This window comes from Diachasmimorpha longicaudata, chromosome 1, assembly GCF_034640455.1.
Source record: "Diachasmimorpha longicaudata isolate KC_UGA_2023 chromosome 1, iyDiaLong2, whole genome shotgun sequence".
In the NCBI taxonomy this organism is placed as follows: Eukaryota; Metazoa; Arthropoda; class Insecta; order Hymenoptera; family Braconidae; genus Diachasmimorpha; species Diachasmimorpha longicaudata.
Window position 1 is genome coordinate 73,264 of NC_087225.1, and position 17,532 is coordinate 90,795.

The 17,532-nt window shown below is 38.5% G+C and overlaps 2 protein-coding genes across 13 annotated transcripts in view; one reads left to right on the forward strand and one right to left on the reverse strand.

Moving 5' to 3' along the window:
* Nucleotides 1-17,532, reverse strand: part of Smr (Smrter) — an 89,930-nt gene that overhangs the window by 2,676 nt on the left and 69,722 nt on the right. For 10 of the 11 annotated variants that reach the window (XM_064126119.1, XM_064126084.1, XM_064126147.1 and 7 more), the window contains 4 exons: nt 4,925-5,242; nt 3,536-4,161; nt 2,409-2,856; nt 112-2,156 (listed from right to left, as the gene is read on the reverse strand). In XM_064126119.1, the coding sequence (XP_063982189.1) occupies nt 112-2,156; nt 2,409-2,856; nt 3,536-4,161; nt 4,925-5,242 (3,437 nt within the window). The remainder of the gene's footprint in view (nt 1-111; nt 2,157-2,408; nt 2,857-3,535; nt 4,162-4,924; nt 5,243-17,532) is intronic. The other variant, XM_064126137.1, reaches the window with a different exon arrangement.
* On the forward strand, nt 9,733-17,199 carry LOC135165152 (uncharacterized). 2 transcript variants are annotated; one of them, XM_064126168.1, is made up of 5 exons: nt 9,733-9,932; nt 10,730-10,923; nt 14,454-14,683; nt 14,760-15,141; nt 16,012-17,199. In XM_064126168.1, exons 2-5 carry the CDS (start codon nt 10,751-10,753, stop codon nt 16,817-16,819), a joined length of 1,593 nt encoding a protein of 530 aa, XP_063982238.1. In that variant the 5' UTR covers nt 9,733-9,932; nt 10,730-10,750; the 3' UTR covers nt 16,820-17,199. The 2 variants fall into 2 exon arrangements, with proteins under 2 accessions (XP_063982238.1, XP_063982247.1); XM_064126177.1 differs by lacking the exons at nt 9,733-9,932; nt 10,730-10,923 and having other exon boundaries at nt 12,936-14,683.

Genomic DNA, 17,532 nt, shown 5'->3' on the forward strand with positions numbered 1-17,532 from the left:
AAATTAGGCAATCAAATCCAATCAACGGAACAAATAAAAATGATAGAAAATCTGGGCGGAGTTTAAAACTTTTGTAGCAATGAATGAATGAATGAAAAAAAAATTTCCCACCTGGAACAGTCTATCACCCGGTCTAGTAGGCTGATTATTAGCAGCAGGTGTTCCACTAGTGCTTTTAAAGCTCTGATTGATCTGATGAGTGATAATCGCATCAATCAGACTGGCTGCAGTGAGTGTAGATGAATTATCTCCAGACTGGGAATTCGAAGAAGCAGGACTAGGCCTCGAAGATGCTGACGGTTGTTGAGAAGGTGGTTGTTGCGATTGCTGAGACCTCGAAGATTGTGAGAAACTACTGCCAAGGAGCCTTCCAGACTCCCTATCAATATGCTGATGCTGCTGATCCCTATAAATCTGAGCCATGTGTCGTCTCTCAGCCTCCATTCTCTGTCCCAGCATGTGCTGTTGCATCTGTTGCTGTTCTTGCATCCTCTGGTGTTGATGGAGATGCACCATTTCTCTTTCTCTCTGCACAAACATTCTATGCTCCTGCTTCTCCCTCATCTCCTTCTCCCTCTGATGCACAGCCAGCTGTTCCCTCTGATGTTGAATCTCCTTCTCCCTTTGCTGTGCCATCCTGTGCTCCTGATGTTCCTTTTCTCTTTGATGCACAGCAATTTGCTCTCTCTGATGTTGAATCTCCTTCTCCCTTAGCCTCTCCTCCTTCTCCCTTTGCTGCATCATATGCTCATGTTGCAATTGCTTTTCCCTGTCTATCCTCTCCTGTTGGATGTCTTTCTCCCTCTGATGATGTTGCACAGCTAACCTGTGCTCCAATTGCTGTAACTCCTTCTCCCTTTGCAATCTGTGCTCCTCCTTCTCACGTATATGCGCCAAATCTCGTTCTCTGTCCCTCTGTTGTTGATGTGCAGCAGCCATTCTCCAACCGTGCTCCTGAATTCTCAGCTCTTGCTCACGATAAGCGCGATTATTATCTACATATCTATCAGCGAGCAATCGATCTGCCATCGTTTTACCGAGGCCCTCGTGGCTACTTCCTGAAGGAGGATGATTATGAGGATGAGGTACAGGTAAGCTGGGTTGTTGAACAGCAACATCAACTAAACTTGAAAAAGCCTCAAGCCCTGCAGGTGGTGGATGATAATGCATTTGCTTCTGGGGATTGTGCCTTTGGATCACACCCTGTCGCGCTTGTGTGTGAGATTGAGGAGGGGCTGGAGGTGGTGGGGTACTCGTGTAGTAGAGAGTAGCTGGTTGTTGCTCTGTTTTACTTGCACTCTCGTTGCTAGCACTTGTGCCTCTACGCTGGTGCATCTGCTGACTCGTAATGTAGTCGTTCATGATTATCTGGCGTGAAGACAGCTGCTGCTCCATTGTATAACTTGGTGGCGGAGGTCTTGGTGCGTAGGAATTGTAATTGCTGTGGGTAACGACGACACCCTGATTGGGGCTCTGAGGTGGAGCATTCGTTGTTGCTGGTGAGTGTCTTATGGGACGGTGATAATCATACATAGAACGTTTCTCCACGGGGAAGGGGAGAACTGGAGTGCCCTGAGTGATGGAGCCAGATTCTTTTGGAGGTGGTGGATTTGCTGATGACGATGATGTACCTGGCGGTGTCATCTGACGAAGGAGACCTTCGTATCTTGCACCTGAGACTGGTGTTCCATGGGTTATTGAACCACCTTTGTGGGGGGTTCCCATATTTGCTAATTTTGGGGAGAGTTTCGGATGAGATGGGGGTACTGTCACTTTGTTCATCTTCGGGGTGATTGGCGCCTGGGGACGAGGAGATGAGACGTACACTAACGGGCTCTTTGCTCCTCGACCCTGTTCGTGAGCGTGCGGATGGTAGTAAGCACCTGGTGGGGGCTCTGAACGATACATTGTTATCTGGGGAGTTTTATGAGGTTGTTGGAGAGCGTGGTTGTAGTCCGGGGGCGGAGGCTGAGATTGAGGTGGAAGAGGTTGCTGTCGGGGCTTCTTTATGCTGAGGTCGAGAGTACCCTCCGTTTCGCGAAGGGCCTGCTGGACTTGCATCACTACGAGACCCTCTTTTGGTAGGAGATCCGCTGAGGGGGGCTGGTTTGGTGGGGGCGCTGGGGGCATTGGTGTTATTGTCGCCTGCATTTGACCTGGGGAAAAAATTGTATTTTTAGTTTTTTGAAATAGAATGAGTCGTTTTCGTGCTCGTTTTATTTTATTTTCAAAAATCTTTGCTCATTTTGGAAAAGTATAAATGGTAAAATCATTGCCTGCCGCTCAAATGAAGGCTTTGATGTTCGGCTACAAACGTAAGACAACAATTCAGGGCTGAGAAAGTCATATCCATAAAATCAGAATTTCTGTCTCTATTTAAAGGTACGTACGTAAAATTGAATCTTTACCAATTTGTTGAGGACTCGGGGCTGATCTATGATGGGGTACAGAAACGACTGACAGTGTTGCCAAATTCGAGTCCCTATTGGACATGGCAGTAGAGGGTAAACTCGACGATGGCTTAAATTCACGAACAAATGTGATATCGTTTCTGTGATCTGTCTTCAAAATACTGGATATCGTAGGTGTCACAGAACTCGTTGATGTACTATTAGGATTTCGTTTGAGCTGCATCTCAATAACATCGAACATAAGATCCTTGACAGTTAGTGGATTGGCATTGCTTGTTGTTGGTGGTGAATGCCCTGGTGGTGGTTGTTCTCGTTGCGTTGGTTGTTGCAACTGTGAGGCCGTTTGTGATTGTAATATTGTACTTGTACTTGTTGATGTTGTTAATGGTGCTGTTGAATTTGCATTTTCCACATCTGCCCCACCCTGACCCTCGTCCGCCGTCTCCTGGAACAATTACCAATAGAAATATCTATCAAGGTAAGGCCGAAAATAAAAGACAAACTTCGGAAAAGAAGGAAAATCATGAGATATTCGCGAAAAAACCCGACATGTTAGTGTTCAATGAATCATTGGATAAATGCGAGTTACTGATTATGTTGTTCTTGTTAATCAATAAATTAATTAGATAAAAATGAGAAATTAATAGAATTTCTTTCTCACTTAACATAAATAATTAATGCTGTTTTTTAGTGTGCAGTGAAATCAATAAATTTAACAACCAAAATTTTGATATTAATTACAAGGGAAAACGAAAATATTTTACGAATGGGTTGAAATTTTAATTATGGGACTTGATCGCGAAATTCCATTAAACAAAAATTTTAGACAGATTATTTGACAAATATCTCGGAAACTAATTGGATTAATAATAAATATGTGCAATTTTTTCATTGAAAATTCAATTGAAATGAAAAACATTCAACCATATGAAGAAAAATTTGAAAATTTATTGAACTTTCAGATAACGCCCAAATTTCATGTTTTATTTTTATTTAATAACTAAACTAATAGCTATAATACATGCTTGTTGGTACCTCAAAAAAATACTAAAATGAATGTTCGGTCAAGGTCAAACAAGAGGAAACTGACCGAATTGATGATGTTGAGATGTAACGACGCTTACCGTAGCAGAACTATCGTAATCCTCTCGACTATTGGTCGCTTGTCCAGGAACAGCCGTGGATTGTTGTGAGCCAGTAGGAGCAGGGGCAGGGGGAACAAGAGAAATTCTTATATCGGCTGTACTCTCTTGTGCAAATCCCCCAACTTTAATTGTTCCAGTGCCCGTCGATGGCCCTACGGGGCCAGGTGTACTGCTTGATATTGTGTTAGCAGGACTACCAGCACTAGCAGTATCACTCGAATCATGCACAGCCATTTCGTCACAGCTGCTTGTACTACTACCACTCTCCTCCTCATCCGTCAAACATGGCCGTCTCTCTTCACCGAGAGACTGATAGTACTCAGCCACTACCTGATCCAGGCCTAATTTCTTACGATAAGTAAGATAGTAATTTTTGCACTGGTGATTGGATTTACCAGGTATTTGTTCTGATATTTTTGACCAATTTGTTCCAAGCTCACGCAGGGCACGTCTCATTTGTTTGAGTTCATCTTCGGTCCATTGTCGGGCTATAGATTCAGATGCTTCATCAAATGCATCAACACCGCCCGACAAATGAGGCGCCAAACGACGGGATATTCGGTTGAAACAGGCTGAACAGCATTTTGTGGTATTGCTTGGTATTTCTGAATGAAAATATGGAATATTACGATAATTATTATCATGTAAATGATAGTGAAAGTCAATGACAATTGTAGCAGTGGTAGCAGATGGATAAATACATAAAGAATGAATTATTCATAGTCAAGTAAGTTTGGTAGAGTCTAGTTTGGTAACGACAATTCACTATTTTCTGGTGGCATTTTAATTACCAAACTTGATTAAATTCCGTATGAAAAATTAAATTAAGTTTTCGTACTGAATATTCATTGGTCATAAACCTAGTACATAAATTTCTGATAAAACTTTGAAGATGAATAAATTCGTTCTGATTATGTTCTGAAAAATTATCCTTTTGGCAAAAGATTTCTGCAATTTTAACTTTGTTCTACTCTTCCCAAAGACTTGTGTTTTAGATTGAAGATAATTCTGATATATCATAAATGTTTAATATCAATCATAGTCCTCAAAAAGACGCGTAGAAGGGAGTGGGATTAAATAGTCACTATCGGCTTTGTTTTCAATCATTCAGATTCATTAAGTTTTTGGACGAGACTGAATAATTTGTGGTGTGCTGAGAAAATCGAATATTTCTGGATGCTATCTTTATCTCTATAAGCTTTTAAGGAGAAATACCAAGTATCCATTTCGACATCTGTGTACATTGTTTGCTGAAAATATAACTAATGTTAAACCGAAAATTAGCTTTAACAGTTCGATTACATTGTGGCATTCAATTTCACCTTTGATTATTAATATCCCTTCACATCGAAAAATATTTAAACTTACGAAATTCTTGAATAACAGGATCCCTTATTTCTGAGGGTAATTCCATCCATTTTGGTGGCAGTGCCCTGAGTCTTTTAACTCTCGTCTTATTATTGGCATTATTGACATTTGGACAGCCCGGAAGGGGACAGGCAGTGTAACGACCCCGGACAGCTTTGCACCTGCATGTGTTGCATACACGTGCACCAGACTGCACCTGATCCTCCCTGAGACCATACTGAGATGCCTGGCTGCGTGATAATGCACGCGACTGGTTGCCACCCTCGACGACATTTTGGCATATTGCACATGCATGAGGACCCAGCTGTCTCCCACTCTCTGAAACGACAGAATATCAACAAATCAAAATTTGAAAGAAAAAGAAAATCAATTAAAATTCATTTGCATAAAAAAAAACACAACGCTTTGGAGTTTTCAAAATCAACTAATCAAGTTGTCAACTCCATACGATTCCTCTACTCGGAATAAACATCGCCGAATTAATGGAGAGAGAATCATTCAGTGAAATATAAATTTGAAAAATCCTCACAAATCTGTACGTCAACGATTGGACCATTACTTTTTATTCCCTTTTATTTCCATAAATGTTCATTGACTGATTACAATATCCATGAAACACCAAATGAAAACAAAAGTAATATGACTCCCTCTGGTCTGTCTATCGCATGAAAATCGCAATTTGACAAAGTGCCATATCCCCATATACACAGGTACCATATACCTGTCGTGAATTGACTACTGTACTTTTAAATGCTATTGCTGTCTACTAACACACGTACGAATAAATATCCATCAGACTGTTTTCATTCCCCTTATAAAAACAGGTTTTTTTCACACATATGTTGTTATGGAGGATTCGACAGTGACGTCACGCGATTCTTCGAGCAGTGATAAAAATCAAATTGAGGTATGAAAGGAGCGAATGGCCTAACTCGCTCGACGATCGCCAAATGCAGGGAAGGTTTCTGACACCAGAGGTTCTATTTTTATTGAAGAACATTATTTATGGTTATACTGATAAAGATGACATGATTTGTATTTGTGGGTATTATTTTTTATCAAATTTTCAACGACACGCATGCATTGAATACTTAATTAAGACTGGATAATATGACTGAGAATACCGAAATCGTTAATTCGCTAATAAAAATGGTTGATTGTTCATTGTTGATTACCTCGAAGCATTATTGATTGCTGACTCACAATTAGTTAGATCATCCAAGATTGATGCAGTGAATGATCTCACTCTCAAACGTCGGATAACAATCATTTTTTTTCCATTATAAATATTGTAATGATATCGAATGTTCAATTTGTCGATCCTCGGTGTTTATATCTGGAGGAATAAATAATGACTTTTTGTTGAAATCATCATTTATTAATTGAAGTACATATACTCGATGTGTAAATATTATAAATTTACCGAAGAATTCCCAATTTTCTAACTAAAGAACTCTAAAATTGGCATGAAGAATACTCCGGATATTGAGATATTTTTTTTGGGCAGTGTCATATCTAATAAAACAAATATAGGCACTAATAATGAATATTCGGTATCAACAAATTGGACGAGATGATTCAGAACAATAAAATAAGAATAAAAAGAATCATGGGGTTGGGAATTTGTAGAAAACGACGGTGGAAACAGAATAATTATGGAGATACTCGTTGGTTAACCAATTAAGGGTAGCCAATTAAAAAGTTCTCGCTGGCTTGTCACTGGCTCTACCGGCAGTCTGTGTGCATGAACCTGAGGGAAAAATGAGTAAAGAGAGAATATGAAATATACTTTTTTCCCCGGCATAATTTCACCTCAATCGTTTAAGCTTATTCTCGTGTACTTACAATCAGCAATTACAATTCTCATGAACTATCCTCGACTTTTTTTTATAGGAAATTATCTCGATGGTAGTCCACACGGTCCAATAATGACATAACAAAATACAGATCAAGTATAAACATTGGTTTTTTAAATTGTGGAGATTGATGGTTGAATAATCGACATTTGTAAGCCGTTAAGTTTGATTGAATGATACGTATGAGGCCACGAGGGCATGGGGTGGGCAATGGAAAAACGTGAAAATCCCATACTGGGACAGTAAAGTGAACAAGCAGGCGTGATACCAGAGCCAAACAATAATTGACAGTTTGATTCGTTCCACCCTTGGGATCACCACATCCATTTACATTCTTTCTATCTTCATTTATCGATTTGGGGAAACGGTAGTGTATCATTCAGCGGTTGTAGGAGTAAGATTCGAAGAACCAGTACCAGAATGAATGACAGTTAATGATGATTTGAACATTAGAGAGTATCATAAGATTTTATTGAATTGATCCGGCGTATGAAATTGTCATCCCCTGTCCGTAAAGTGAAATATTTTCTACACATTGTGACGAAAAATAGGGTAGTATAGGGGCCTGATGGGTAAAGGGTTTTTTGACCCTAGAGAGGTTAAAACTTGATACCGATGGGTAAAATACAATTGCTAAATTAAAATCGCGATTTTCTCAACAAAAAAATTCTTCGATATATTCGATGATTGGAGTGAACTCTCCTATTTTATATATCTACCCTTCCTCATTTTATATAATTTCTATCAGTCGACAATTTTTCAGAAATCCTCAGCAGAATCATCGAAAAATCTGCGAAAGATCCTGATGATCCCAAAAGATTCTTCGAAAAATTTTCGCAAGACAATATTTCTCTCTTAAGCTATTCTGAATTTGACTTTGGACAATATTCTTAAAAAACTGTTGCCCCAACACATCTGCAAACAAAAATTGTCATCAATGAGATCTTGCCAAGATCTTTCGATGATTCATCGGAAGGATTCAAATCCATCATTTCCATATTCTCCATCAAAGAATATTTTTTTGTTGGTCAGAATTCAGGTGTGAAAATGCCCCGAGGTAATCTCGTGCGAATAAGCTTGTTTCATGTCCTCAAACAGCCCCCACCCCTTTCTTCTTGATTCAAAATCTCTAATATACCGCTAATGACGAAACAAAGGAAGTTTTTCTTTACAAAAAATGAGGCTTGTTAAGGGCATAAATGGATGAAGCAAAATGCACTGGGAGATTCTACTAATTAAGCTAGCACCGTTGAGTGCGCGTAGAGTGAAAAAGCACGTCCTAAAAGAGCGAAACGGGGGGTTGAGTAAGAGGGGGTCGGCGGTAGAAAACCCACCACTGCTCTGAATGTTTTATAAAGTAGAAGTGGAGAACTTAACCGGCCTTTGAGTATACTGTATCGTCGAAACATCGACTTTACGCTTACAGCCCTTCGTTAATTAATCAACAAAATTTGTACCCATCAGGAGAAAAAAATTCAATTGAGTTATTTCGTCGACAATTTTCCAAATAAATATGTTTTCTTATTTTTTTAAAATTCGAATATACCAATCGTCCGTAATGTTCAATTGACGAATATGAGAGAAATTCACAAAATCCGTCAATATAACAAGGCTACAGAAAGCTCGACTGAAGTGAAAATTTTCGCTAATTACCAGTGGTAAAAGCGTGAGGATTAGTCGCTGGTAATTGGCGATTCCAGCTGGGTGGAGAGTTTGGTGAGTGGACTCCCTCGATCCCCTCCCCCTCACCAATAAAATATTCCCTTTGACTCACTTGTATGATGTGAAACAAGCGGGGCTTTTGCGAAACATAATGCAACAGTGAAGTCGCAAATAAGGCAACGCTGAGTTGTTAAGTGAATTGATCGTTTGCCTGCGAGGGACTCTTTTTTTTTGTTTCCCCGGGAAGACAGTGGAACCGTAAATTTGATGTATTAAAATCGACCCCTTTTTTCGGTATTTATATATTTATGACATTTGCACTCAGTCAACGTACGGGGAAAATGATTAAATGCAAATACACGTTTTCAGGCTTTTTCGACGCAACTTCAGTGGAGATAGAGTAAATGAATGATATTTTTTTCACTATCTCTGATTTTGTGAACTTTAATTTGAGTGATGAATGAACCAAAGGGAAAAAGAACATCGACGGGTACATAATATAAAAATAAAGATCATACTCCCAATGATCTCTTATATTTATTATAATAATTGCAATTTTTTACTAAATCGTATGAGGACTTTCAGCCAGGGAATAATAATTGGAGTGGATTTTTTTGAGTTGGTGCACCAGTGGAATATTCAGTTTGAAAATTATGAGGAATTTCCGGCTGTTAGTCTGGAAATTGTGATGAAAAATCGGGGTGGAATTTCAACTAGCCAGAGGTGAACCTCAGCGCTTATGGGTGTCAATCTCATGTTGCTACCAAGTGCCACACAGCCCGATTGACCGTTTTATTTTCCAAGAAAAGACACATTGTCTAACAATTGCATAGTCTAACTAAAAAAACATTCTATATAGTTTCGTAAAAAAATAAGAATTGAGTTCCCTAGTTTCGGAGCGAAATTTAGTTGCTGAAAATTTTCCGGTACAATGACGGAATTTTTATCTATAATAGCGGTATTTTTCAAGAGTATTCCATATTTTTTATTGAAGATCTTCCTTCAACTAAAAATGTTCTAATACCATCATTAGGAAAAATTTCAAATTCTGAACGGGTACAAGAACAAAAAGCGGCATAGTAACATTTACATTAATCATCAGATAAATATTTTTGGCTGTGTAAACGTTTGAGGGATGGAAGATGATTAATTTGGGTGAGTGCAGCTAAAAATCAAAATGAAAAATCAACAAAACTGTCGATGAATAAAAAAATTAAATGATCAAACAAGTGAAGTTCATGTTATTCTCATTAATTACTATCTTCACACAAGGCAACAATGTTTATCAATTAATGTTTCCTTGATTACATTCATAAAAATTAATCCTGCAACGCAATTTTGAATGAGCCTCGCTAGTTTAATGTACCATTGGAAGGGCAGAAATAATTGATTAATTCGTAACAACGAATATTGAGATTGAAAATGATGCCAGAGTGTCGCAGGCTGTGTACGGATGGACGAGATTGGACATCGAATGGTTTGATCGTTGGGTAATGCTCTAACGGCTGATTGCCCACTGTTTCTCGCTGGGTAATACCCTTTTCCCATTATACACATGTGTTTGGGTAATACTCAAATAACATCTGTCAATTAGGGGCCAAATTCTCGTGTCCGTTTATCGAGGATCTATTGAAAAATTGTAATTAATTTTGTGGGGATATTTTATATGCACACAAACACATTCAGTATTGATTTTCATGAATAACAAAATTCCAACGCAGTTAAAATTCACAGAGAAATGAATGATTGAAATCAATTTTTAATTATATTTAGCGACAAAAGTTTTGGAGAACATCCAGAGACTTTTTTCAGATGAATTTCAATTGCGAGGAGACAGAATTTTCACCATATTTTTCTGAATCCACTAATTGTAGGAATATTGCAGTAAAATATTTGCGGATTAATTCGTTTGATTCGCATGTTAATAAAATTAAATCTTTTCCTATTTATCGTAATTTTAAAAAACATTTGGTTTTTTTTTTTAATGACTGAAAAAGGAAACATTATTGAAGGGATTTTTAGAGTCCATGAATCCATCCTAGCATGAAACCCCCCGAAAGTTATTAATATTTTCCCATTTGTCTTTTTTCGAAACGTTCAAAAATGCCCACCCTCGGCTGTTTGGCCACATAAATTTGACGTGAATCTGCTCAAATGCTGCCTTTGACCTCCCAAAAAATATAATCTCTATCTCCACTCACCCCCTGCATCCAAACACCATGATTTACCCCAGTTTATCATGTAACCACACCTACATAACCGTTATTTGCTCAATGAAACGCTGTAGGTGAATCCCAAGCTACATCAAATGCACCCGAAACAGCAAGACGAGAGTTGGACCGAGACACTCTGCTTTTTGGGGGGTAGTATCTACACATTGAGTGAGAGTGAGTCAAACTGTAGCAAGTTGGAGGGCTCAGCAGGAGGCACAGAGGGAGCTAGGCTGGTGTGGGCTTCAGCTCGGGCATTAATTGGGATTAAGTAAATCAAGACGCTAATTAGCTCGTCCGTTTCCCTGCCTCTACACCTCTCTCCCTCCCTCCCTCCCTCCCAAAACCATCTCTCCTGAATCGTCCACTACTCCATTTAATTTTCCCACCAATTTGCCACGTTTCCTCTTCCCTCTCTAAATCCTCATATTTATTCCTACCAAATGCCAACGTTAAATACCATACCATCGAACATTTCCACATTCCCTCAAACAGAATAAAAATCATTCCGGGAATTTCTCAACCAACGAAAATTGATGCAGAACAATTTCATCCCCAAACATTTCCTGGAGCATTGCCCTGAAACATGATTGAATAAAATGAGTAACGAATGAAAAATAATTCCTGCCCCGAAAACAAAAAATATGGAATGGCTTTGTTTTTTTTTTTTATCGCGAAAAAAACCCTTCGAAGGCCAGCAGCACTCTGGCCCTGGTAATATCGTGAAAAGTGTTTGCTCAGCTTGTCTCAACGCTGGGGCATTAAACCAAGCGTTCTGTACCCCAGTGCTGGATAACCCCCGGGCACTTTATCCTTGTGTATGCTCACTCTCCACCATCTCCTCTCCTTATCCCTCAATTGTTCCACCAGCTATTCCATACCCCTGACTCCGTAGAAACTATCAAACAAGTTAAAAAAACGTGAAGGAGAAAAAGCATTGAGATCATTAAAAAAAAAACTCATTCATGGAGCTTTATTTGTTAATCCGTCCCAATGCTCTTTAAATCCATTGATCAGCATTGTTCCTTTGTTTTGAAATGGGCAAAGAACAATTGGAGCGACTTGAGGCTGTCATTATCAATAGATAATAGATATGGCTATCTCAAAAGGGTGACAGTGTATTTATGCCACTATTATTGGTGGAATAAGAGGAGGGAGGAAGGTGCATGGAATGGAGTTGAGTTTGAAGCATTGGATTGTCTCCTGGGAAATGTGCGTAATCGCTGGGTTCTATTCTGCTTCCTCCCTGGCGTTTGTTTATTGGCCAATGCACAGATGTATATAAACCCGAGGACAATTCGTGAAATACAAATACATGTGCATTGATAAATCGTCTCTGACGACAGTGGGCTTGTACCTGTTCGATTGGATGTCCCTCATTATCGCTTCGGTACGGTAGATTGAATGGCTAAATACGAGAGTATCTTATGATGCAAGGTTAATTCATAAATTGTATAATCAATAATGTTCTGATGCTTCAGTATTACAAATGGATTTTTTATCTCTGAGGATGGGTTAAATATACTGATCGAAGTTGAAAAACAATAAAATAATTTATGGCTTAAATGTTCCATTGATGTCTACTTAAGGTATATCTGTGGAAAAGACGTTTTTTTAGATCGTTTCTAAGATTCGCCATTAATAATATTGATAATCATCTGCAACGATTGAAACAATTTTATTAAGCTACGCCAGACTGAAAATTATTCGCGGAATTTTCAAGGGTTATGAGTAGAAATTTTTTGCAAAAAGAAATGAATATTTAACTTGATAAGTACTACGATGATTGGAAATTTAGGAGTGGAATTAACAGCTCATAAATTTAAAATTTTAAATTAAGTCTAATTTATGGATAAGACTATCCCTGATTGATAATTCAATGGGGACAAGTTTAATCATTCACTGAGGGAATTCTGTAGAGATAAGTGGAGATGGCTGAGTGGAAAAATATTGAGGATTCGAGTTGATCTAATGGGGGGGTAACAAGAGGGTGAGGAAAATGGAAAAGGTGAGAGGGAAATTGTGGAGAGAGGCTGGTACGTATGAAATGAAAATATTCTTATGTTTGCTGAGGAGTCGAGCTGGAAAGAGCAAGAAGGGGCATCGCTCAATTTCCCTTTTAAGTTGGAAAATTGAGAGGGAGAAGGGGGAAAACGAGTAAAAGTTGAAATCCAGAGAGGAGAAATGTTATAACTGGCTATAACGGTTATAACGAGGAATAAAGAGGGAATGAGTTGAACGAGAGTTGAATTATGAACGATATTATGCAAATACCATACGAGGGACGGCGAGTGAAGATGAGGAGTTTGGAGGTAACGTAGGGGGGAGGTTGAATTAATTTGATGAAAAAATATGAAGAGGTGTAAGGCAGCGGAAAACTCTCCCAGAAAATGTTTCTGTCACTGCAGATTTATTTTCTGCAGTTTTGCAGGAATTTTTTAATTACATAGTTTTTTTTTCTGTAAATATCCTAAAAAGAATCAATTTTTCAGTGAATTATTTGGTCACGACGGTTAAAAAATTTTAACCATGGGTTATAAACAACGAGTGTATAATATCTAAGAATCCCGTGAAAAAATGAACAATGTCATTGATAAATTTAATTATTGAAAACGACTGAATTTAGTCTATTCAGTAGAAAACAGTAAAAGATACTTTATCGGCTCAATATGTGAATGAAATACGTTTGCACATGAATGATAATAACTTCAGAAAAAAAAACAATTCTAAAAATTTATACTGACGCAGACGTTTCGCTTGCCCTTTTAGGGTGGTAGAAGGTCATCGCTTTATCAAAATTCTTCGACAAATCTGTGTTCAAAATTGTTCATATTTTTCACCCTAAAGATACGTTGATCTTCATTGTCGTCTCATACCGATTAATGTCCTTTGATTTCTGAATATATCGATAGTGTTCAGCACACAGAGTTGATAAACCCTCTCGCAGTACAATTTATTCAAGAATGAAAATATTTCCGATATGAGAAATTGAAGAAGATGAATGTCAAATAACGATAGATCGCAAGTATTAACCATGGAAAATAGCTATCGCGTCGTCGGGTACGAGCAAGTCAGAGGGGCACGTGTCACCCCAACTGGCCAATCTGCTTTCATCAGGGGCGGAGTTCTCACCCGCAAAACCGCTGCGCGGGTTTTGCGGCCAACTGGCGCGCAACGGTGGGGTTGAAAATTCTCTATATCGCGAATATCACCTACCCCTGTTCCTGCTTCCACTACCGGCGTTCAAATCACAAACGTCAAAGTATTGCGACGATTCTCACCACTTTGCCGAGCTTTAAAAAAAAATCGGTCCAACGATTCAAAAGCTAAAAACCACGTGAATAATTTGTAATATAAAAAAACATTCTCTTTTGAAAAAATCTACAATCAAAGTTCTCAAACATAGTGATGTAATTGCCAAGAAAAAATTTAATTAAATTTAATTTAACCTTCAACTGCTTAAATAGATATCAAAATTCCTCAAATTCCCCTAAAACAAGACATTCGCACTGATGAAACTAAAATTTTCCGAACGTAGTGGAATCATCGCAGGAAAATAGAAAATGATGTGATTGTAAATTTGAAATTAAGTCAATGAAGTATTGATCAGCAAACTATTAGAAAAATCCTAGGGAAAGCGCATTTACGAATTTAAAATCTCTCAAAGATAACACAATCATTATTAATAAATCCCCAATTATGTGATTTTTTAATTGAAATAATTTCATTAAAACAGTGGAAAGAAATGTTTGACTGCTAACCAAAATCTCCAACGCGATTAAAAACCCTAAAAATGTACAGTTTATACAGAGCTTGGTTCGGTGAAGAGAGTTATCCTCGACTGGAGAGCCTGTCACCCCCAGATACAGTGGTGCGAGTGGGAAACGAGGGTGAGCACCAATTTGTGGCGCACCGAGGTGTTCTCGCAGCGCACAGTGGTTACCTAAAAGCCCTTCTCGCTACAACCGGAAGTACCTCTTCCAGTCGCGAGGGTCCAGGAAATGTGACATCAGTGTCAGTCTCATCAATTGGTAAATGATCTTCCTTTCCCCTCTCTCCACCAACCTCTGACAAATCACCCTAACAAATTACAATATTTTGATCCAGGTGGTGAAGCATTCGCCCCACTCCTGAACTATATGTACACCGGTCGTCTTGAGGTAACCCTGGAGAACATCTACAGTGTCCTATTAGCCACCCACTTGCTACACATGCCGGGTGCCCTTGAGCAATGCCGTGCGGCTCTCCTGAGACTCCGTGGTCCTCCACCACCCCCTCCCCACTTACCCCCAGCTCACACAAATACAACTGTTCTCAGACCAGTGCCCAGCAGACTCGTGGGACCACCAATTTGTTGGCCTCAATCAGGACTCTACTCACCAACCGTCGGACTCACTCATTTGCCTAATCTTCAGTTACCACCTGGATTACCAGTTTTACAAGCACCAAATATCATTCATGAAACAGCAACCTCTGCTACTGTATGCAGGTTTGTTGGATATGTCATTTATTTATTCTGTCAATAGTCCATTAACACAATTAGAGAGGGGAAAATAGAAAGAAAGGTGAGGCCAACAACTCAATTCCTGAACGATTTTAAAATCTATTAAATATTCCTTGAATAATAAAACAAGACTTGTGCTAATTATGTCTCTTTAGTGGGATGAATTCTTCACGTCGAATGAATCGTCGAATACGAATGATCGAAAGATCGAATTGTCAGAGTTTTTTATTGATTTTTAATGAGTTTATGAAATTGTTTCCGATGGTTCTGAAAACAATCAGATCCTGATTGAAGGAATTAATTTATTTTATGTCATATCCCGGCTTAAGTAATTTAGTGGGAAAAGTTGAGAGGACATTAATTGACACGGTTAAAATTTTATAAAGGAAGAAATTGACCAATGATTCTGAAGTTTGATATAAAAATACCTTGGACAAGATTGTTCATTTTTATGCCGTCAAATCAGAGGTTCGATTGTCAGAAAAATAACGATTGTCGATAAACAACGAGGAAAATTTCAAAAAGTATTCGAGCTCTAGAGATGACATTGAGTTCACTTGATAAGGAATAGAAGTCATAATAACTTTGATATTTTCATTATTAATATTCTCATTATTAATTCACTAATGAAGCGGTGAACCTTAATTCATCATATTCGCTCTGGAAATTCGTTATTTCACAAGAGAATGCCCTTACTAAAATAAAACCAACGATTTCATTATATAACCTCATAAAATATGTTTTAATTTTGTTCGAAGTTCTCCACAATTCGGCGAGAAATTTAAGGGAAATATTCTATAAAAAAAGATAATCAATTCAAATGACTATAGCTGTTATTCATCTGATGCATTTCAGAAGGATTTCTCCATCACCGCGACCGCCAACACCCCAACCACTGAAGCATCCTAAGAAGTCTCACGCCCGGACGAAAAGTCCATCAGCAAAGAAAGAAAAGCGAGAGCAGGTGAAAGCAACTGAATCTGAAAAGGAAACTCCCGAGAAGCCCCAAAATCAATCACCAAACGTCTGTCACCATCCTCCAGAGTTTGACGAGAGGACGTCAGTCCCCTCAGTTGAGTCCTTGTCCCAGAGACCCAGTGGAAGAATTTCAGGACTGAGCACCGATCAGGGCTCAACCAGCGCCACAGGGGTCGTCCTGGACATTGCCTGCTGCGATGGACCAGTGAAGTTTCACCGAGTACTCAATGAGAACTACACAACTCCAGTGGGTGATCTAACCACCTACCCCCCAGCCCCCCGAGACCACCCGGAGAGGCCTGAATCAGTCAGTGAGAATGATGAGAATGGAAGGCCAGATCGAAGTTCTGATTCTATCGGTGAATCGAGTGGGCACGGTTGTTACACCTGTGAATACTGTCAACACACCTTCAAATCCCACTATTGCTACAAAAAGCACGCAAGAAGACACCTATTGCCAACTGAAAACGAGACTAATGCGAGGACAGATGGTAAACGAAGAGAAGTTCGTTTATTGGATCTCAATGTGCAGTATTATCCGTGTAAAATATGTGGAAGTAAATTTCCGAGTTACTATTTCGTTCACAAACACAAAAAAATGTGCCATCCAAACGAAGTGGAGCGCAACTCGGAGGGAGAAAATAGCCAGAGTATTCCAGCAACTAGCAACTTGGCTAAAACGTAAATTGCAATGTAATTTAGTTGAATTATTAATCGAAGATTTTAAGATTCGATGGTAGAGGAGAAAATACAACGTAGAAGAAATCAAATTCTGATGAACTGTATCTCGATGAGAAATTTTAGAGCTTCATTGCTGATTAATCTGTACAGATTATTGAAGAATAAAATATTATAGTAACAAAATGTCTTGTCGTTAGTTAAGAACTTAAATTGTCACTCATGAATTGATGAATAAATTGATTTGAATCGAGGCCAAACATCATTTGTCGAATTGCATTGAATATACATTTAATCAACGATTAATTCGTTTGGTAATTTTTTGTGTCTTCATTGTTTCAATATTAAAAAATGGATAACATATCGCAACTACCTCCTCCATATTCGGTAATTTTTGTCCATCGAATATTATGTAAATACATCGAAAATACAACTTGTGGATTTCACGTGAATTATTATTTATTTCGATACAGAACTGGGAATTTTCGTAACTAGACTCGATGTAACTGGTTTTCAAACTGTTTATGTTCTTACTGGAGTTGCAACTTGTATATAAAAATAAAATATAATAAAAATGTATGATATAGCGATAAAATTACAAGCAGCACTCTCATTAGAGTGAATCTGAACACCCAGAGAAAAGTCCCTTTAAAATCTCTTGCTATCCCAGATATTTGGCAAAGTAAGAGGCTTATAAGTTATTAATTTCTTTCTTTTTAG